At 58.5% G+C, this 20,205-nt stretch overlaps 1 protein-coding gene across 1 annotated transcript; it reads left to right on the top strand.

Annotated features, from left to right (window-relative positions):
• Positions 1-5,318: 5,318 nt before the first annotated feature.
• Positions 5,319-20,124, top strand: Npas1 (neuronal PAS domain protein 1). The gene is made up of 11 exons (XM_076838719.1): positions 5,319-5,440; positions 5,895-6,130; positions 12,284-12,357; positions 12,597-12,686; positions 14,599-14,770; positions 16,057-16,172; positions 16,506-16,663; positions 17,178-17,284; positions 17,684-17,831; positions 18,927-19,021; positions 19,661-20,124. Exons 1-11 carry the CDS (start codon positions 5,319-5,321, stop codon positions 20,122-20,124), a joined length of 1,782 nt encoding a protein of 593 aa, XP_076694834.1.
• The last annotated feature ends 81 nt before the right edge of the window (positions 20,125-20,205 follow it).

Raw genomic sequence — 20,205 nt, 5'->3', positions numbered from 1 at the left:
GGTGGCTGGCGGGGAGTGAGAGCAAAATCCCAGCTGAGGGGTTGACTGGAAGAGCACATGCGGGAGGTGGTGGGACCGCCACCAGGAGACAAGTTGCTCAGATTCTGTGGCTATTTCAAAGGCAAAACTGCTGGAGCCAGGTATGGATTGAAAATTTTGGGGGGCAGTGAGGATTGAACCCAGGGCACTTAGCCACTGAGCCCCAGCCCCAGCCCAGCCCTTTTTATTTTTTGAGACAGGGTCACACTGAATTGCTGAGACTGGCCTTGAACTTCAGCCTCTGGGGCCTCTGGGGCCTCTGGGGCCGCAGGCCTGCACCCACACCTGTGTTCTGTTTTTGTGTGTGTGGTGGGTTCTAGCACATTTGTGAGTCATGCAACTGAAACCATGGTCGATTTTACAATATTTCCACCCAAAAGCAGCTCTGTCCCCACGGAGGCCACTCCCCTCCCCTCTGCCTTGCTTTCCTAGAGCTGCCTTGACAAAAAATCAGGACTTGGCGGCCCCCCAGCCTCACAGCTGGGGAGGACAGTGAAGGGCCGGCTCCTCCCAGGGCTGCAGGGGCCTGCTCCCTGCCTCCCAGCTGGCTTCAGCACTGAACTGGAGATCTTCGACCTTCCCCTCGGTCCAGGGACCCACCCTAAGCACCCTGATGACCTTATGTCAACTTGATCACCTCTGTGAACCCTGTCCCAAATAGTCACATTCCAAAGTCCTGGGGCTGAAGATGGCATCATGGGGTTGGGGGGAGTTTAATTCAGCCCCTAGGACCCCCATTCCTGTTATTCCAACTAAACTACACCAACAACGGCCGGGCACAGTGGCCACGCTGTAATCCCAGTGGCTCAGGAGGCTGAGGCAGGAGGATCACAAATTCAAAGGCAGCCTCAGCAACTTATCGAGGCCCTAAGCAACTCAGCAAAACCCTGTTCTCTAAATAAAATACAGAAAAGGGCTGGGGATGGGGCTCAGTGGTTAGCACCCCTGGGTTCAATTCCTGGTACCAAAAAAAAAAAAAAAATACCATGTCTGTCTGCCTGGTTTAAACGATAACAATCACGAAGATTAAGTGGCACCTAGGCACCCTCCATCTGCGCCCCACGCCCCAGCGTCCCCTGCCTCTGGCCTGGCACTCCACCCCGTCCTGGTCCTCAGGGGAATCATCTGTAGCTCTGGTTAGCTCAGCTGGCCCAGTGCTGACCCCACGCCCAAGGCCAGGCCCAATCCCCCGGGCACCGCAAAGAAAAGCAGAGCGAAGCCAAGAGAGCCGAGGGCAGCTGAGAGGAGTGGAGGCCGGGCTGCGGGGGACTGGCTGTCCCACAGGCCCCTCCGCCCAGTCCAGCCCCCACTCTGCATCCCAGGCACTAAAGGGTTACCTGGAGCCCTTCTTGGGGACTTCCTGGGTCCCAGCGTGGGGGCCTGGCTGACACCCCCTGGCCAGAAGTTGTCCTCAGAGCTGCCGAACGAAGGACAAGGACACAGAGACCATGAACATCCACCCATTTCTCAGGTGGGAGACTGAGGCCCACTGAGGGAGCCTGGAGATGGCCTCAGTGATTCTGGGATGGGGCCTCGTCTTTGTGTCGGGTGTGTGACGGCGCAGGCGTCCCTGAGTGTATGTCACACTGTGGAGCAGACTTAATATGCCCGTCAGCCTTAAATGGCTTAGTCATTGCTTCTCAAACTTTTGGTTTCAGGACTTTTTTTTTTTTTTTTTTTTTTTTTTTAGTCGTAGGTGGACACATACCTTTATTTTATTTATTTATGAGGTGATGAGGATCGAACCCAGGGCCTCACTCATGATAGGCAAGCGCTCTGCCACAGAGCCACAACCCCAGCCCTATATTATTTTATTTTAATTATTATTTTTTTGTACTAGTGATTGAAACCCAAGGGTGCTTGACCACTGAGCCACATTCCTGCCCTTTCTGTTTTTTATTTTTAGACAGGGTCTTGCTAAGTTGCTTGGAGCCTCCCTAAGTTGCTGAGGCTGGCTTTGAACTTGTGATCCTCCTGCCTCAGCCTCCAGAGTGTCTGGAATTACAAGTGTGCATCACTGTGCCGGGCATTATTTTACATTTGATTTTTTTTTTGGGGGGCGGTACTGGGGAACGAATGAAGGGGCACTTGACCACTGAGCCACATCCCTGCCCTACTTTGTATTTTATTTAGAGACAGGGTCTCACCGACTTGCTTAGCACCTTGCTTTTGCTGAGGCTGGCTTTGAACTCGAGATCCTCCTGCCTCAGCCTCCTGAGCGGCTGAGTTTACAGGTGTAACACAGTCAGCTGTTTTACGTTTTTGCAAATCATTTTAGTGTGAAGCTTAAAGAAGATGGTTGGACTCCAAAGGCTGCTTCTGTGGCTGGTCTGTTGCAATATTCCATGCAACGCAGCCTTTGGGCAGCCACCAGATGCTTGAGGGACACTGAAGCAGAAAAAGCAGAAAATGTCTTCGTATGTATCTCTGGCAGATCTCTGAGAGGGGATCTGTCCCCAGGTCACAGTGAGAGCTGTTGGATGAAAATGATAACCCCACAGATGCAAGAGGGGAAAACCAGAATTCAATCATCCTCCTTTCACGAGGGACAAAAGGGAGGCCCAGACTGGTGGAGCCTCAGCAGGAAGAGCAGCAGCAACCCCAGCAGCAGGACCCCAACCTCCACTAGAGCTGCATGTGTCCGGAGCCATAAACCACTGTACGGGCACCTCTTGAGGCGGCCTTGTGCCTGCCCAGGCCTCACAGCCAAAATAATGTCAAGAGACAGGAGCCAGCCAGGCCTGGCGGTGCACACCTGAAATCCCACAGGCTCGGGAGGCTGAGGCAGGAGGATCACCAGTTCAAAGCCAGCCTCAGCAAAAGCGAGGCATAAGAAACTCAGTGAGACCCTGTCTCTAAATGAAATACAAAATAGGGCCAGGGGTGGGGCTCAATGGTTGAGTGCCCCTGAGTTTAATCCCCCCACAGGGAAAAAGAGAAACAGGAGTCAGTGACCTTGGCCTGAGTCCCTCCCAGACACGTGTGAATATTGTTGGTTGAGAGATCATCATAACCAGGCTATTGAGCCCGTCTGTGCCTCAGTTTCTCTAGCTGTAAAATGGACCTATTAGGCCAGTGCAGACCTTGCTATAGAATAAAGGACCGCCAAAAATCGGCACCCCCTAATCGTTAACTATGACTGTTGGAGTGCTCTTCTGAGCCAGTGCGCAAACGCGTTCCTCTGTTTACCCATCTGTTCAGAGGTGCGCACACTCTCTGGGAACACCTGCCTGCCTCCCTCTCCTAGAGACCCCTGTTTTCCATCCCCAGGTTGGGATCTCACTCCAGAGGCCTTAAGTACCTGCAGACCTGCCTTCCAAGCAGGCAGCCGAGCACGCTGGGACCCGGGTCTGGAGGAGAGGAAGTCTGGGATGAGTGTAGGATCCCCTATCAGAGTTGGCAAGACCTGGCTTGGACACCTGGGTCCCTGTCATCTGTTCCAGCGGCTTCAACCCCTCAGTTCCCATTTACCACCTATCTGGCTCGGATGTCTCTGCAGTGGGACATGGAAGTAAGACCCCAGGTTCCTGGTCTCTGGAGTCCTCAGGCACCCAAGTGCCAGTACCAGAGACCTCTGGAAAGGGGTAGGTCTGGACGCCAAATCCTGGCCTTGTAAGGGGTGTGGGCTCCGGTACGAGGTCCCAGGCTCATCGCGGAAGGGTATGCTGGCACCCCAAAATTCTCAACTGGAAAGGGAGGGTCTCAAACGCCTGGATCTGTGTCCCTGGAAGGGACGTCTGAGTCTCCTATGGGGGGCTTGGGCGCAGGGTACTGTCCTTGTCCGAGGGGCTGTTGGAAGGCAGGATTATCTCGCAGGAGCTGGGGCACTTGACACCTTCCGGGCGTGAATATGCGGGGACTCCGGGTTCCTCTCCAGGGCTGGAGACGCTCCGACTCCGAGGTTCTCCCCTGATGTTGCTGTGAGGTGAGGCCGGGCTGCGGGACACCGAGGTGAGGACTCCCTACCAACCAAAGGCGCGAGTGCTGGCGGTGGGCTGGGCCGAGGGGTGGAGACGCGGTGGGCGGGGTCCCGACAGACCCCGCCCCCGCCCGGCGGCGCTCTCCGCGGTCTCCAAGTCTGAGGCCCCGGTGGGCGCCGAGAGCCAGGCGCCACAGCCCGCGGAGCCCCGCTCGCCCCAGGGTCTATGGAGTGGCCCCTCTGCGCCGCCTGGCCGGCCTCACGCCGCGCCTGGAGTCTGCCCCGCGGCCAGGTAACCGGGTTGGTGTCCTCTGAGTTGGGGACGCCTGGAGGCTTGATTGGATGGGAAGAGGAACTCCTGGGTCCTGGAGGAATTTGGGGGTCGCAACTCTAGTGTCCTGGGGGCTAGAGGATCAGGACGACTGTATCCCCAGGCTGGGGACAGGGGTACACTGCTGTTTGCGTCCCGGGGAAATAGGAGACCAGGGAACCTAGACGCCAGGGTCAGGGGCATCTGGACACCTGGCTGCGGAGGCTTTGGGGCGGCCTGGATCCTGCAGGAAAGGGGCGTCCTGGAGCCCAGTTCTGAAGAAAAACCTTCTGGTTCTAGAGGATCCGGATACCAAGACACCTAGGCCCTGAGTATAGGTCCATTTGGGGGTGTCCCGGAGCCGAGGCTATGGTCACCGCATCGGGGGTTGGCTCTCGCACGCTGGGGTCTTCAGGGAGGAAGTTGAAATTGCGGAAATTTGGCGGCTCAGACACGTGGCGCCACCCCCGAGGGACTGGGGGATCCCTGGGCAGGACATACGGTGGGGCCCTTGGCCTCAGCCCCCTACCTCATTAGCCTCGCCTAGGAAATAGGCGCACCGCGGATCCGAGGAGGCCGACGCTGGGGATGGGTTTGGGGGGCGGACCCCCGGGACCTAGGGCCAGGGGGCTGGAGCCCTGCATGCCTGGGCCCCGCAAGGCGCCCGCCCCCAGCCCGGCTTGGGCATGCTTGGCACGCAGCGCGCGGGCCGGTCCGATCCGTATGCGCGCCGCGTGCGCCCATTGGTATGCGGGAGCCGGCCCGGCGCGGGCGTGAGGCGGGCGCGCTGGCGGGCGGCGCGGGGGAGGCGGCGGCGGGGCACGTCCTCACCCAGAGCGCCAGCCAGGGGCAGGGCAGGGTAGGAGCTGCGGCTTCGGTCCCCGGGCCTCTGAGGAGGGGAAACTGAGGCACCATCCAGGCCAGCTTCAGGGACCCCGCAGGGACCTCAGTTTCCCTAAAGGTTTCCCCAGGGCACTGAGCGTCGCCTCTGACTCCTTCCCGCTGCAGGAGACGCGGGTCCCTGAGCCTGCCTGAAGCAGCCCCCGCGAGATGGCGGCCCCCTATCCCGGCAGTGGCGGCGGAAGCGAGGTCAAGTGCGGGGGAGGCCGTGGCGCCAGCGTCCCGTGGGACTTTCTGCCTGGGCTGATGGTCAAGGCCCCTCCTGGACCCTGGTGAGCTAAGCCCCGCCCCTCGGTCATGGCCCCGCCCCCGGGGAGGTGCCCCGGGGAGAATTCACGCTCGCTTTTGGGTTCGCGTCCCCGCCGAGGGTTCCTCCCGAGCTTTCTGCCCGCCCCTGGGCTGGATTCCTCGCCCCGACTGATGGAACGGCGGTTTGGTACCTGTCTGCTGCGTTCGGGTTCTAGTCCCTTCGGCCAGAATTCAGAACCAATGTTGTTGATCCCTCCCTTCTGCCTCCTCCCCCTCGAGGACGGGCTTACACCCAGGTCGGTCCCCACCGCCGGCCACGTAGAGAATTCGCACTCAGGTCTGCCCCCATCGCCAGAGGGTTGAGTCCACTCCCAGTGTCCCTCCAGTTCCCGGGACCCCAGGAGGCCGGGCTTGCCCTCGGCCCCTCTCCCTGGGCCCCTGGGCCCAGCTGATGCCTCCTCCCGGCCGCCCACCCAGCCTGCAGGCGCAGCGCAAGGAGAAGTCCCGTAATGCGGCGCGCTCGCGGCGCGGGAAGGAAAACCTAGAGTTCTTCGAGCTGGCCAAGCTACTCCCGCTGCCCGGCGCCATCTCCAGCCAGCTGGACAAGGCGTCCATCGTGCGTCTCAGCGTCACCTACCTCCGCCTGCGACGCTTCGCAGCGCTGGGGGCGCCGCCCTGGGGCCTGCGGGCGGTGGGACCACCGGCCGGCCTCGGTGAGTGCGCATGCGCGGGGCGCCGGGGTTCTAGGGACCCAGAAACTGGGATCCGGGCCGCAGGAGATTGAGCCCTGGTCCAGCTCCAGGGGAGTCGGCCAGGCCCTTTGTGTGTCCCTATCATGTGGCTCCTGCTCTCCAAGCCTCGGTTTATTAATCTGTGAAATGGACACAGAAATGGTGGCGATTTCGTAAAATTTGGCCTAAGCCAGGACGCGGCCACACCAGGCATCGCCAGTAACAGCTGCTGTTTTTATTAGGGGAGGGGAATCATTCTTATCACAAAGAATCCCCATGTCTGGTGGATGAGCCGCCGAGAGCCCACTTTGGGTTCCCATCACTCGTGGGAGATACCGCGCCCAGACCTGGGAGCCGCAGAGGGCGTGCAAGGACGTCGGCGCCCGAATCCCGGGTTTGGGGTGCGTGAGGGAGTCAGCTCGGCCCCGGGGGACACGAGGCGGTTCGGGGAGATGGGCCTGTCTCTGGGCTGGCTCTGCCGCTCCCCAGCTCTGAAGCCTTGGGCAGGTGGCCTCCCCTCCTGGTGCCTTGTTCATGAAGGGGACTAACCCTCCAACCTCCCCCAGGAGGAGCGGGCAGGCCCGGCTCAGGGGGGCGGATGCAGGTCCGCGGCGGCGCTCTGGCCGGGAGCCTCTGCCGCCCGCGGTCCCAGCACTCAGGGTCCAGCGTCAAAGTAGAGCAAAGTTCCCGCCCTGGAGCGCCTCGGCCAAGACCCAGGGAGAAATAAGCCCCTATCATCTAGAATCTGTAAGAACCTAGACTGCGTGAAATACAGATGTATAACTAATTTTATGATCACTCAGACCTGACTATGGATGCCTAGAAGGGCTCTGTTCTTGTCATTGCCACTTATATTTGATGCATCTCTGCTTTACCCTGATTAAAAGAAGACGGTGAACGGTGTTAATCTGAGGTCGCAGGCAAAAGGCACAGGATGCACCAGGCACCCCTGACCCCTGCCGCAGGAGAAGGGGGTGTCCTTAGGGTGGGGTTGCAGGGGCTCCAATTCCCCTCCTGCCCTGGTCCCAGAGGAGGAGGGGGGGAGAGAAAATAGCATTGATTAAGCTCGCAATAAATCACCATTTAAATTTAAATAATCCGGCTTCCCAGGCGGTAATTAGGCGAATTGACTGGCGCTGAGAGAATGCGGCATTAGCGCCGCTGATTACTGTCATTACCTCGAACAACATGTGCGCCGGCGGGGGATAAACATCTTGTCTATTGTCCCTGAGCTCCGGGAGGAAAAGGGGGGTGAGAGAGTGGGCCTGCCGTCCCCCCACTACCTGGATGGGCATTCCGAGGCTCAGAGGGCGCAGGGGTTCCCCGAGGTGACAGCATCGGGTGACAGGCCACCTGTAGGCCAGAGCCAGCTGGGGTTGGGCCAGCGTGTGTGGGCACAGTACTGCTGGACTGTAGCCCCCAAGTTGGAAGATGAGGGACAGACGCCTGCAGCTGTAGGGGTCCCCCAACAGGGGGCTAAACACCTGCTTCTGTAGTTCAGATGGGGAAACTGAGGATGTCTGGGCTGAAACCAGACAGCGGAGCCTGCTGTCGCCCCTGAAGGGGCCTCATGTCCTCGGTGATAAGAGTGGCCGGTGACTGCCTGCCCAATGCTAAGCCAGGCGCCGCACACAGAGAAAGAGCTGAGCCCTCAGAAGCCATAGGGGGAGGTACTCCAGTGGCCCCAGGTCACACAGAGGGCACACAGCAGGGACTTCAGCATAGGGATGGCGCCTACCTTGCAGATATCCTGGTGGGGGTATCTGTTACTCAGGGCCTCAGTCAGCCATCTGTAAAATGGGCCGGTGGATGTTAAAGTCCAGCCCCCAGGGTCAGTCTAGGAAGGAGAAGGCTCCTCCTCACATCAGCACGCCCTCCTCTTTCAACAAACACCCACTGACCACCTTCCTGTGTCCCTGACCTCCACACCCTGCACACAGGGCCCTGCCTCGCCTTCCTCCCTAGTCTCACTTCCTCCTGGCTCCTAGGAGGCTGCCTAGGGTCCTCCACCTGGATCCCCTTCCCTCAGAAGGCCAGCTTTTCAGGGAGATGTGTCTCCACAGCCCATGTTAGCACCCCACGGCTCCCCCACACCCGTCTTCCTTTCTGGTTTTACACCTTTCCCTAGCGCTTATTGTCACCTGACACAGGCGGTATGTGCTTATCTTGTTTATTGTGTGCCCTTTGTCTGCTGAGCTAGAATAGTGCTTGGGTTGCAGGAAGGGCTCAATACATTGTCACTGAGCGACAGTGGACCCAGGTGAGGTGATGTCTTAGATCACAGGTCAGGCACCACCTCTCTGAGGAAGTGACTTCCTGGAGGTTAGGGAGTAAGCTGTAAGGAAGAAAGGTGGTCTAGGCCTGGGGATACAGCAAGTGCAAAGGTCCTGAGGCAGACCTTTGCAGAAAGCAGGTCACAGCCTTGAGACCTAGGGTTCTGGAGAGGAGCAAGTAAAGTGAGGGTAAACAGAGTGGCCAGTGGGGCCGTGTCATGGTCATGCAGGGCCTCCAGGTCATGGTGAGGATTTGATCACTACCCCAGTGAGACAGGAGCCATGAAGGAACCCAGGACCCAGGGAGAGAAGCAGGGGACAGGTGGAAGGTGAGGCCTTGGGTGGGAGCTGGTTGGGGTGGGTAATAACCTCAGGTCCAGGCCATGGGGCCTGCTGATGACACACATGGGCGTGAGGAAGAGAAGGGTCGGGTGGACCCCAGGGGACACCTGGAAGGGTCCACTGCCTCCATGTTATATGCCATGACATTGGTAAGAATCCAGCAGTACAGGCACGGGGTGCACACCTGGAATCTCAGCGACTCCAGAGGCTGAGGTAGGAGGACCACAAGTTCAAGGCCAGCCTCAGCAACTCAGGGGGATCCTGTCTCAGAACAAACCTTGCAAAGGGCTGGGGATGTGGCTCAGGGGTTGAGTAGCCCTGGGTGCAGTCCCCTGTACCAAAAAAAAAAAAAATGCGCCTGCGCCTGGCTGGTGCACAGACATCCACTCTTTCACAGACGGGACTGAGGGGACTCACAGGGTCCCTCCCCACAGTGCCCTGAGGTCAGCTCCAGGGAGCCTCGGCCTCCACTGCTCCCCTCTGCCCTTGGTCTCCCCTCGCCTGCCCCTGGGGCCCTCCTGCACTTCTCCTCCCCCGTCCCCACCTCTGTCCCCTCTGTGTGTGTCTTGATGGCGCCTGGGGGCAGTCCCTGAGGAGAAACTTGTGCGAATACCTGTTAAGAGAGTGAGTGAGGTTGGGGGTCTGGATTTGAAGAGCCACCCGGTGAATTTGGGGACAGAGAAGTGGGGCGTTTGAGGGAGGAGTCAGGAGGTGGCTGGGCTGAGGGGGTGGGGGCAGAGTGACTGTGAGCATCAGTCAGTGATCAGAGCCGGCTCTGGGGTCCCTGTCGCAGGGGGTGGCCGGGGATGGGGGCAGCAGGTCCCTAGCCCCGCCCCCAGCCCGCCTGCCCGTGGATGCTGTTAATTGCAGCAGCTCAGTCTGACCCGGGCTGATCCTGGGAGAGGGAAAATGAAGGAATTAGCAAAAATGACAGGGAAAATTGCGACAATTAGCAGGCCCGCATTGTTCCCGCCTGTCACCAGGATGGTGGGAGCTGCGTCTCGGGGAGGGTCTGCCGCCCCCCTCCCCAGTTATTGTTCCTGGAGCTGCAGGGGAGGAGGGAGGGGCAGCAGTAGGATTGGGGCGCCAGACCCTGGGGGGCCAGGGCGGCCTGGGCGGTTGTCATGGCCCAGTGTTTTGATGGCCTGATGGCTTGGTCGTAACAACAGTCATCACACGATTCACACGATGAATACGCACCCGCTCGGGGCCGGGCGGCTGGGGCTGTGGCCCTGGGGGAGACCCGCACCCCCAAACCCACCTGGCAGAGAGGAAACTGGGGCTCAGAGAGGAGGAGGGGCTGGTCAGGGCAGGATGGCACTGGAAGCCAGCCCTTGGGGACTCTTGAGGAACCAAGTCCTCCCCAGAGTGCCGGTCTCTCCCTTAGGGGGTCAGCTACGCAGGGTCAGGGTCACCCTGGGAATCTGGGTGGGGACAGTGTCCGGGACTCTGGTACCTCTGCCAACCTCCAGCACAAGGACTGGGGCCCCAGCTCCTGACCAAGGGAGGATGACGCCGGGGACCCTGTCACCACCCCTGGCTCCTTCGCCAGTTCTGGCTCTCCATTTCTCTCTCTGGATCTCTTTTCCCCTCTCTCTCTCTCTCTCTCTCTCTCTCTCTCATCTTTTTACATCTCTCTGTCTCCCTCTCTCTTTGTTTGGATTTCTCTATTTAAGGACCTGTGCTTAGCTTTTTTTTAAATGTGGTGCTGGGGATCGAACCCGGGGCCTTGTGCATGTGAGGCAAGCTCTACCAACCGAGCTACAGCCTCAGCCTCTTACCTTATCTACTTTTTAATGTCTCTGTCCTTATCTCATTTAAAAAAAAAAAAAAAGTTTATTGAGGTAAAATTTACTACCATAAAATTAGCCATTGTGAAGGGAAGAGCCCAGTGGCAGTGAGTACAGTGGTCAGGATGCTCTGCAGCCGTCACCGTGTCACCTCTGTTTGCAAACCTTCTCCATCACCCTAAAACAATCCCAGCCCCATCAAGCCCCTCCCCTTCCCCCAGTCCTGCAACCACTCACTGCTTCAGCCTCCATAGAGGCCGACTCTGGACGCCCCAGGGTCCTGCCCACATCCAGGTGTATGCCTTCCACTTTGCACGCTTTTCTCAAGGTTCTGCCACATCATGTCACCTGTCAGTTTCGCTCTGGGTGCGGAACAGTGTAGCATCCTGTGCTCACACCCATGCCGTCCACACCTCATGCGTGGACATTTGGGGGGGTCCCCCCCTTGGACCAGGTGAATAACGCCGGGTGGACCCACAGGCACACGTATTTGTTCCCTGGTTTCAACCCCTCTGGTTGCCCACCAGGAGCCCAACTGCTGTCCGTCGAAGTCCCCACCACACGAGGGCCACAGCCGCCAGGCTATCGCACACCCCCTGCAACATACGACCACTCCGTTTCTCCACGCCAACGCTTGGTTTCTGTTTGGGGGGTTGTTTTTGTTTTAACTCTAGCCATCCTGGTGGGTATGAAGTGGTGTGTCACTGTGTTTTGGTCTTGTTTGGTTTGGTTACTGGGGTCTGAACCCAGGGGTGCTTTACCACTGAGCACATCCCCAGCCCTTTTTATTTTTATTTTTTCATTTTGAAACCGGGTCTCGCTAAGTTCCTAAGCATGGCCTCAAAACTTGCGGTCCTCCTGCCTCAGTCTCCTGAGTTGCAGGAATTACAGGCCTGCACCCCCGTGCCCAGCCCCCGCCCCCATACCCAGCTGCCACTGTGGTGTTTTGTTTTTGGTACCAGGGATTGAGCTCAGGGACACTCACCACTGAGCCCCATCCCCAGCCCTATTTAGAGACAGGGTCTCACTGAGTTGCTGAGGCTGGCTTTGAACTCTGGATCCTCCTGCCTCAGCCTCCTGAGCCGCTGGGATTACAGGCATGGTGTGATTTGCATTTCCCTGACGACTAAGGTCGTTGAACACCTTTTCAGAGGTTGTTAACCATCTGAACATCTTCCCTGGAGAAATGCCTATTCAAGTCTTTTGCCCATTTTTGAACTGGGCTGTTGCAATCCCCCGTTCCTTCCTGTTTCCCGGGGCCTCTCTCAGCCCCTCTCCCACCCGCCTCCTCACCCTTCAGTCCTCTGTTCAGATGTCCCCACCTATTCCATTCTCCATGACATGGCCACAAATGGTAGTTCTGTGCCTGTTAGTTTCTTGCTTTTCTTCATCTGCACCTGGCCTGGGAGCTCAGTGAGGGCGGGCTGGGCTGTCCCGGTCACCTGGTCACGCCAGCACTGCCCACTCAGGACCTGTGGCAGAGGTATTTAGTGAGCTTTGGGGGCGTTAGTGAGTGGGAACGAACGAATCCCTCTCTGCCCCCCCATCTGTCTGTCTCAGTCACTGTGTTTGTGACTCTGCCCCCCCACACACACACCTCAGGTCTCTTCCCTACTGGGCCCTGGTCACTTGGTAATCGTGGGGGATTTGTAGCCTGGCTCCCTAGGGGCCTGCCAGGCCAAGGTCAGCCAGACCAATAGGCCCTGGCCGCATCCTTCCCTCCGCCCCAGCCTCAGGCCGCCGGGGCCCCGCGGCGCTGGTCTCCGAGGTCTTCGAGCAGCACCTGGGAGGACACATCTTGCAGGTGAGGCCCCTTCCTAGCCTGTTGCTCCTCACTGCCACCTGGTGGCCACATTGGGGAACAGCACCCCTTCTGCCGCATCATCCCCTGGGGAGTGAATGCCGCGCTTCGCTGTTGCCTGCCCGTTTCAAGGGTCACCGAAGCCCACCACCCCCAGGCAGAGACCCAGATTTCAGAGCTTGCCTTCCCGCTTGCTGGCTGGAAATCCTCCCTACTCCTGCCTCCGTTTCTCCCGACTCTAGTCCCTGGACGGCTTTGTGTTCGCCTTGAACCAGGAAGGAAAATTCCTCTACATCTCAGAAACAGTTTCCATCTATCTGGGCCTCTCACAGGTAAGAACCACCAGGGGGCCACCATCTCCACCGCCTGGCCCGTGCTTGCTTTTCATCTCTCCAGACCCCCACCCATAAAAGAAATGGACTGAATCCACAGTCCCCAAAGTGTGCTCCTTGGAACCCCACGTGGCACCCCCCCAGCTCAGCTTCATGGTGGTGGTTGGGGGAAGAGTCATTAAAATAGCAGGTCAATTTGAGGAAAGCAAATGAGCTGAAAGATCCCTTTTTCAGTAACTGGTTAGCCAGGTGCACCGTGTTTGCCAGCACATTCCTTCTTAATCATTTTAAAGTTTGTAGCAATTCATGTTGGAAGGGTTTGAGGCTCCGCGGCCTTGGGGAGTGAGTATGTCCCCACTCCTGATTGAACCGTGGGGCAATTTACCACTAAGCTACATTCTCAGTCCTCTTTGGGACAGGGCCTTCCTGAGTTGCAGAGGCTGGCCTGGATCGTGTGACCCTCCTGCCTCAGCCTCCTGGCTCAGGAGGAGTACGCCATCTTGCCTGACAGGAGTGCTGTTTTAGTTGATTGACTCTCATTATGTCGTTAACTCAACCTACTGTTTCTGCCCCAGCTCCTGCAAAATAAAAGGAGGGCAGGGAGACTCAGAAGCCCCTGGCCTCTTGCAGCTTCTAGGCCTAGCCAATCCATTCAATGCAAATTGCTATCAACTTTTATCATTTCTACAAATCTGTTGGCAAATGGGATATTGGGGAACTTCGGTTCATTGGTTAGCTAGTTTTTGTGCTCAGTTGGTCATCAAGTTGTTAGAAATTCCTGGAGTGGGAAGAGAAAGAAAAGGAATTTGGACAAGACGGAGGGGGCACACAGGAAGAGTGGAAGAAAGGCTTAAAAAGGAGGAGGGGGGTCAAAGCTGGCGGGACGTTCAAGCCTATAATCCAGTGGCTCAGTAGGCTGAGGCAGGAGAATTGAGATGTCAAAGCCAGGCTCAGCCAAAGCAAGGCAGGCGCTAAGCAACTCAGTGAGACCCTGTCTCTAAATAAAATAGGGCTGGGGATGTGGCTCGGTGATTGAGTGCCCCTGAGTTCACTCCCCAGTACCCCCGCAAAAAAGGGGGGCTCAAAGCCAAGTGGTGCATGCCTGTAACCCCTGTGACTCAGGAGGCTGAGGCAGGAGGATTGCAAGTTCAAAGCCAGCCTCAGCAACTTAGCAAGACTTGGTCTCAAAATATAAAAAAGGACTGGGGATGTGACTCAGTGCTCCTGGGTTCAATTTTAGGTGCAAAAAAAAAAAAAAAAAAAAAAGTGAGATCAGAGTCAATGAGGGGGAGCAGTCCAGAGGGATGAAGACGAGTGGGAGACCCGTGACCCCGGTGGAGGGCGATGAATGGAGAGCTGTGGTCAATTAGCAATGTGGGGAGGGGACTGAGGGCCAGAGGTTCCCGAGGACTCGTGGCAGGAGTGCAGTGGAGAAGAGATGGGGGTCTGGGCTGGGGGCGGCGGGGAGAGAAGGACCCCTGCTAGAGATTTTGGAGGTCGACGTGAATGTAGAGGCGCTGCCTTGAGGGTTCTCACGCTTTCCAGGGCTGGGAAGCCACCCCAGGGCTCGCTTTCCGAGTTCCCTGCGATCCCCGCCGGGACAGGCTGCCTGCTGTAGGGTGGGAGCGGAGAGGAGCTAGAAAACCGCGGCTGTGACAACCCCGTGTCAGCCCAGGGCCCCCTCTTCCTAGAGTAGTCAGACTTAGAAAAACTTTAATAATCCCTGGGCACGACTCTCCCCTGGGAGGGCGCAGGAAGAACCTGTTTGTGGCCTCCATTAAACAGGTGAACGTTATTTCTGCTAAAAAGCCCAGGATTGGCACGGGGCACACTTGCGCGCGGGCCCCAGTCCTGGGGCGAGAGGCTGCGCGCGCACCTGACGCGCCCCTGCACTCCCCCCGGCCGCCGGCAGGTGGAGCTGACTGGCAGCAGCGTCTTCGACTACATCCACCCCGGGGACCACTCGGAGGTTCTGGAACAACTGGGGCTGCGGTCCCCGACCCCCGGGCCCCCCACCCCGCCCTCCGTCTCGTCCTCTTCCTCCTCCTCCTCTTCCTCCTCGCTGGCGGATGCCCCGGAGATCGGTAATTCCAAGGACCCCCAAAAGAAGGAAGCCCGGGTGAACCAGGGGGCGCCTGTTCTGCTCTGTCTCCTTTAAACGAAACCCACTCTCCCTCGAGTTGCGCAAAGCAAGTCTGTAAAACGAATCAGTCTGAGCGGTGAGACTCGGCTCGCTAAAACTGCCAAACTCCCTAGAATGGCCAGGCTCCCCAAGATTTGAGTTTCAGAAAGACCTCTCTGCATGCTGAATAAAGGTGGGAGTGACTTCGGAAAATAATCTGGCAGACAGGCACGCGTAGGGGGACATTCGCATTGTGCTGTGCCTTTAAATACATAATTGCATTGGATTCTAACTAAAAGCAGGAACTATTATCTCCATATTACACAGCAGAACACGGAGACTCAGCACAGAGAGGTTAAGTTAATTGCCCCGGGTCACACAGCTATAAGTGATTGAATTGGACTCCAGCCCAGGCTTGTCTCTTTCCTCCAGTGGAAATTTCCACTCTTGTGGTGCAGAGAGAAAGTGTTGGAGATTAGACCCTGAAAGCTACTTTTAGCTCTGAAATGTTGGGGGCCTATGAGGTTAACTCTCCCGTAAATTGGATTTTCCTGTATTGGGTTTGCTAAACACTAAAAACACCTGGTACATCAGCAGGGTCTGCCAGCTTGTGGGGGGGACGTCTGTTATACACGAGGACGAAGTGTGGCTGTCTGCACCTGAACTTGAGGCACAGAGTACTTTATGTGAGCATTTTTGTAAGACCATATCAGGGCTCACAGGATAATCTGGATTTGTGAGTTTCATTAGTTGCTATTCCTGAGCCTCCCTCTGTGCCAGGTCCTATGCTGAGGACAGAGTAGGGACAGTTCCATCCTCCTGGAGTTCACAGTCCAGTGGGGAAGACTGACCTGGTCCTGACAGACTGACAGTTGAAACTGGACAGAGCCCAGATAGGGGACCCCTATGCCGACAGCTGGCCCAGCCTGGGGATCAGAGAGGGGCTTCCTGGAGGAGATGTGTGAGCCGAGACCTGGAGGAAGAGGCTGCAGGACCCTGGGGAGCTGTGGTGGTTAGAGCAGGAGGGACAGGGTCTGATGGGAGCTGTGAAGACCCGCCTGGCTGCAGCAGAGGGAAGATGGGCAGGTGGCAGCGAGCCTGCATGATCAGGTGTGCTCCTTCAGGACTGGCCATGGTGCCTCCTGCTACACCTCTGGTTCCAATAGCAACTGGGTCTCGCTGGCTCTGCGGTGGGTGGGGCTGTGTGACCTCTCTAGGACTCCATAACTGCCCTGCTGTCCTCCCCAGAGACCAGCCCTGCGGAGGGGCCTGCCTCCTCCCGGGTGCAGGAGCGCTCCTTCTTCATCCGCATGAAATCCACCCTCACCAAGAGGGGGCTGCACGTCAAGGCCTCGGGGTACAAGGTGGGTGTGGGCATCTGGTCCCAGCCCCTGAGGCACATCCTGTGGTCTGGGGCAGAGCTTGTGCATTCCTGCCAGCAATGTCCCTGGTCTGGTCCGAGGGTGACCGAGGGAACCCTGGTGGAGGCTTCTCTAGCTATAGATGGTTTAGGGAACCACGTCTAGGATCTGGGGGCCCCTCCTTTCCCTCCGTGCCCCAGGCCTCTGGGTGACAGGTGGAACCTGGTGGGATGGCCTGGTTATGGTCTTCCTGCCACTGGCCTTGCCCTGCCCCGACCATGCCCACTATCCACTGGTACCGCCTTGCTTGTCCCCAACTACACCCACCACCAGCAGGTCATCCACGTGACAGGGCGCCTGCGGGCCCGTGCGTTGGGCCTGGTGGCTCTGGGTCACACCTTGCCCCCAGCCCCACTGGCTGAGCTGCCTCTGCATGGACACATGATCGTCTTCCGCCTCAGCCTGGGTCTCACCATCCTTGCTTGTGAGAGCAGGTACCCGGGTCGGGGACTGGGGCTCGTGGATGGGGGCGCACAGGAGACCTGGGGTTCTGTGGAAGTCAAAGGGACTGCTGGGTCTGCGGACTGGGGCATGGGGACCTCGGGAGGGGGAAGAGCAGCGGAGGGGGCAGGGTGACAGGCAGAAGGGACACCCCCTTCCCGCCTCGGCCTGGGAGGGACCCTTGGGGCTGGAGGAGGGCGGGGCCAACAGAGCTCCGCCCCTCCCCAGCCCTTTCCTCTGGGGCCTCTCCTCCCTCCACTCCTGCACTGGGCGGTGGGGAAGACTAACAGTGAAACTGTCCCTGTGCTGAGAGCACCATCAAAGCCCTGCTCTGCCACATGCTCGCAGCCACCCTGCGAGGGACACTATTATTATCATGCCCACTTCACAGTTGAACAGAAGCCCGGAGCCCTCAGGGCAAGGGCTTGGACCCCGGGTCACTCTGGAGCCAACTCTGTTTCCCCCCACACCATGGTCTTGGAATCCTCCCCTCTTCTGTCATCCCAGAGTCAGCGACCATATGGACCTGGGGCCCTCAGAGCTTGTGGGCCGCAGCTGCTACCAGTTCGTCCATGGACAGGATGCAACCAGGATCCGCCAAAGCCACCTGGACCGTGAGACACACCACAGACCCCCCCCCCCCAACACAAACCAGACCTGAGTACCCTCACTGTTCCCTGAAGCCCTCCTTCAGGGCTGGCCACGGTGCCTCCTGCTGCACCTGTGGTTCCAAGGGCTCAATTTGTCACACAAAGAGAGCAGCAGGAGACTCAGCAAGGACTCAGGGTGTGGGCGGAGGGCTAAAGGGGCTGTGGGGTCTCTGACCCACCCTTGAAACGCAGCAGGCTTCCATACTGGACCACCTCTGGGGCTCTGACTCTGGCTCTCTGTCTCCCTCTCTCTGCTGGTCTTTCCCTCTCTGCCCCCTCCTCCTGTCCACCATTTCTGACCCCCTCCCCCTCCCCACCCTGCCCTGACCCTTGGGTCTCTTCTGACCTCTGGGCTGGGTCCAGTGCTGGACAAGGGCCAGGTGATGACCGGTTACTACCGTTGGCTGCAGCGTGCTGGGGGCTTCGTGTGGCTGCAGTCTGTGGCCACCGTGGCTGGCAGCGGGAAGAATCCTGGGGAGCATCACGTGCTCTGGGTCAGCCATGTGCTCAGGTGAGAGCTGCTGCCCCTCCTGTGGGCGCAGAGCCCAGCCCCCGACAACTCCTCCCAAGGATTCTGCCACCTGTCCGCAGCTCAGGGTGGGGGTCTTCAGGGAGAGCCTTGGGAACAGGACAGCCCTGAGGGGTCTGAAAACCTGAAGGGGAAAGGAGACCATGAGAGCAAGGGCCTGAAGGGGACAGCCTCACTGGCAGGAGGCAGAGAAGAGTTGGGAGGGAGGGGCAGGTTCATGGTCCAGGCTGAGGACTCTGGGCACTGGGGAGCCATAGTAGGCTCCTACCAGGGGAGGGCCACAGAGTAGACCGACTCATGGACAATGAGTGGGAAAGGCAGAGGAGAGAAAGCTGTTGCCATCAGAGGCCCAGCAGAAACAGAGGCTCAGGGCAACAGGAAGCAGGGGCATGGCTTGGGGCCGGCGTATAAAGTCATGAAAGAAAAGGCTGAGGATGACTAGAGGCCTTTCATATGGGGCACTGGGGAGCCATAGGAGGCTTTAGATCTGAGGAGGATCATAGTCAAATCAGCTTTGGGGAAAAACTCTCTTGCTACTGTGAAGATGAGGGTCTGAGAAACAAAATGGGTGCTGAGGGACCAGAAAGGAGGCTGGGGCAGGTTTGGAAAATGCCAGACTCTAAGGCTGGAGGAGGGAGAGAAAGCAGTCTTCTGCTCAGATTTGGGCTCTGGAGGGGAGCCACAGGTCTGGAAGGAGATGCTGAGGTCACATGAGCACAGGGTGCCCAGGGGCACCCAGACAGAAACAGCAGGAGCACAGGGTGCCTGGGCACACCCAGAGAGTAACAGCAGGACACAGGGTGCCCCGGGGCAACCAGAACAGTAACAGCAGGCCGGCCAATGGCTGTATGGATCTGTGTGTTGGGCTAGAAGCCAACTTGGAGTTTGGGGGTCTGGAGAAGAGTCCTTTCAGTACTTTGGGGTGGAGGCTCCATATTCCCTGGTGCGGTCACCTGCACTCACAGTGTATGGGGGGACTTCACTTCTGCAGGGGTGTGGGGCAGGAGGGCACCTTCCCTTGGCAGAGGCTGGGCAGCCAGGGACCCCTGGCTCCCAACGCCATCCTCTTGTCCCCAGCCAAGCGGAGTGTGGCCAAACACCTCTGGATGCCTTCCAGCTTCCAGCCAGTGTGCCCTGTGAGGACACATCCAGCCCAGGGCCAGAGCACACAGGTGAGCCCCTCCCACCTGGGCCCCTGGGAAGTCCCTCAGGACTGCCTAGTCCTGCAGTGTCCAGTCTGGAAGCCACATGTGGCTATTTAATTAAAATTAAAAATCCACTGGCACGTGCCTCTAATCCAGCAACCAACGAGGCAGAAGGATCCCAAGTTTGAAGCCAGCCTCAGCAACTTAGCGATGCCCTAAGCAACTTAAGAGGCCCTGTCTCAAAAGAAAAAGGGTTGGGGATAGGGGCTCAGTGGTTAAGAGTCCCTAGGTTCAATCCCTGCTACCAAAAAAGAATAAAAGAAAGAAAAAGGAATCCACATCTTGATCATACTCGCCACATTGGACAGTGCAGATCTAAAACATTTCCAGTAAGTGGAACGTTGTATTCTGGAAAGTTCCATGGATCAGCACAGGTCTAGATTGGGACTTCTCAACCTCAGCTCTACTGCTGTTTTCGGGCTGGACGGTCCTTTGCTGTCCTCTGCACTGGAGGATGTTTAGCAGCACTTCTGGCCTATGCCGACTACGGGCAGTGGCCCCCCTCCCAGTGTGACAACCTCAGCAAGTGTTCCCTAGCTGAGAAGGGCAGGGCGAGCCCCCAGCCCACGTGGGAAGGCTGAGGGCTTCAGAATCGGCCCCTTCCAGAGCGGGAGCCCACGGTGGAGAGGAAGCAGGTCGTCCCTGCCGACAAGGACGAGGCCCCGCAGACGCGCGGCAAACGCATCAAGGTGGAACCGGCTCCCAGGGAAAGGCAAGGCCGCGAGGACAGTGGGGACGAGGAGCCCTCGGAACGGCCGGCCCCACCGCGACGGGAGTTCACGTCTGTCATCCGGGCCGGGGCGCTGAAGCAGGATCCCGTGCGGCCGTGGGGCCTGGCGCCGCCCGGGGACCCCCCACCCGCCCTGCTCCACGCAGGCTTTCTGCCGCCCGTGGTGCGGAGCCTGTGCGCGCCCGGCACCATCCGCTACGGCCCCGCTGAGCTGGGCCTCGTGTACCCGCACCTGCCGCGGCTGGGTCCCGGCCCCGCGCTCCCGGAGGCCTTCTACCCCAGCCTGGGCCTGCCCTACCCCGGGCCTCCGGGCACCAGGGTGTCGAGGAAGGGGGACTGAGGACCGCAGGGCAGTGGACCTGGGGAGGGCGTGGCGGGGCCAAGCTGTCAGCCCTCTTGAGAATTAAAAGCCCGCCAGGCG

This window comes from Callospermophilus lateralis, chromosome 18 (genome assembly GCF_048772815.1).
Source record: "Callospermophilus lateralis isolate mCalLat2 chromosome 18, mCalLat2.hap1, whole genome shotgun sequence".
Lineage (NCBI taxonomy): Eukaryota > Metazoa > Chordata > Mammalia > Rodentia > Sciuridae > Callospermophilus > Callospermophilus lateralis.
This window is presented reverse-complemented; position numbering and strand designations above follow the sequence as displayed.

Coding starts and splice junctions, on each gene's coding strand:
- Npas1 (XM_076838719.1), top strand. CDS start 5,319: ATGGCGGCCCCCTATCCCGGCAGTGGCGGCGGAAGCGAGGTCAAGTGC. Junction 12,687..14,598: donor TCTATCTGGGCCTCTCACAG/GTAAGAACCACC, acceptor GGCCGCCGGCAG/GTGGAGCTGACTGGCAGCAG. Junction 17,832..18,926: donor TGGGTCAGCCATGTGCTCAG/GTGAGAGCTGCT, acceptor TCTTGTCCCCAG/CCAAGCGGAGTGTGGCCAAA.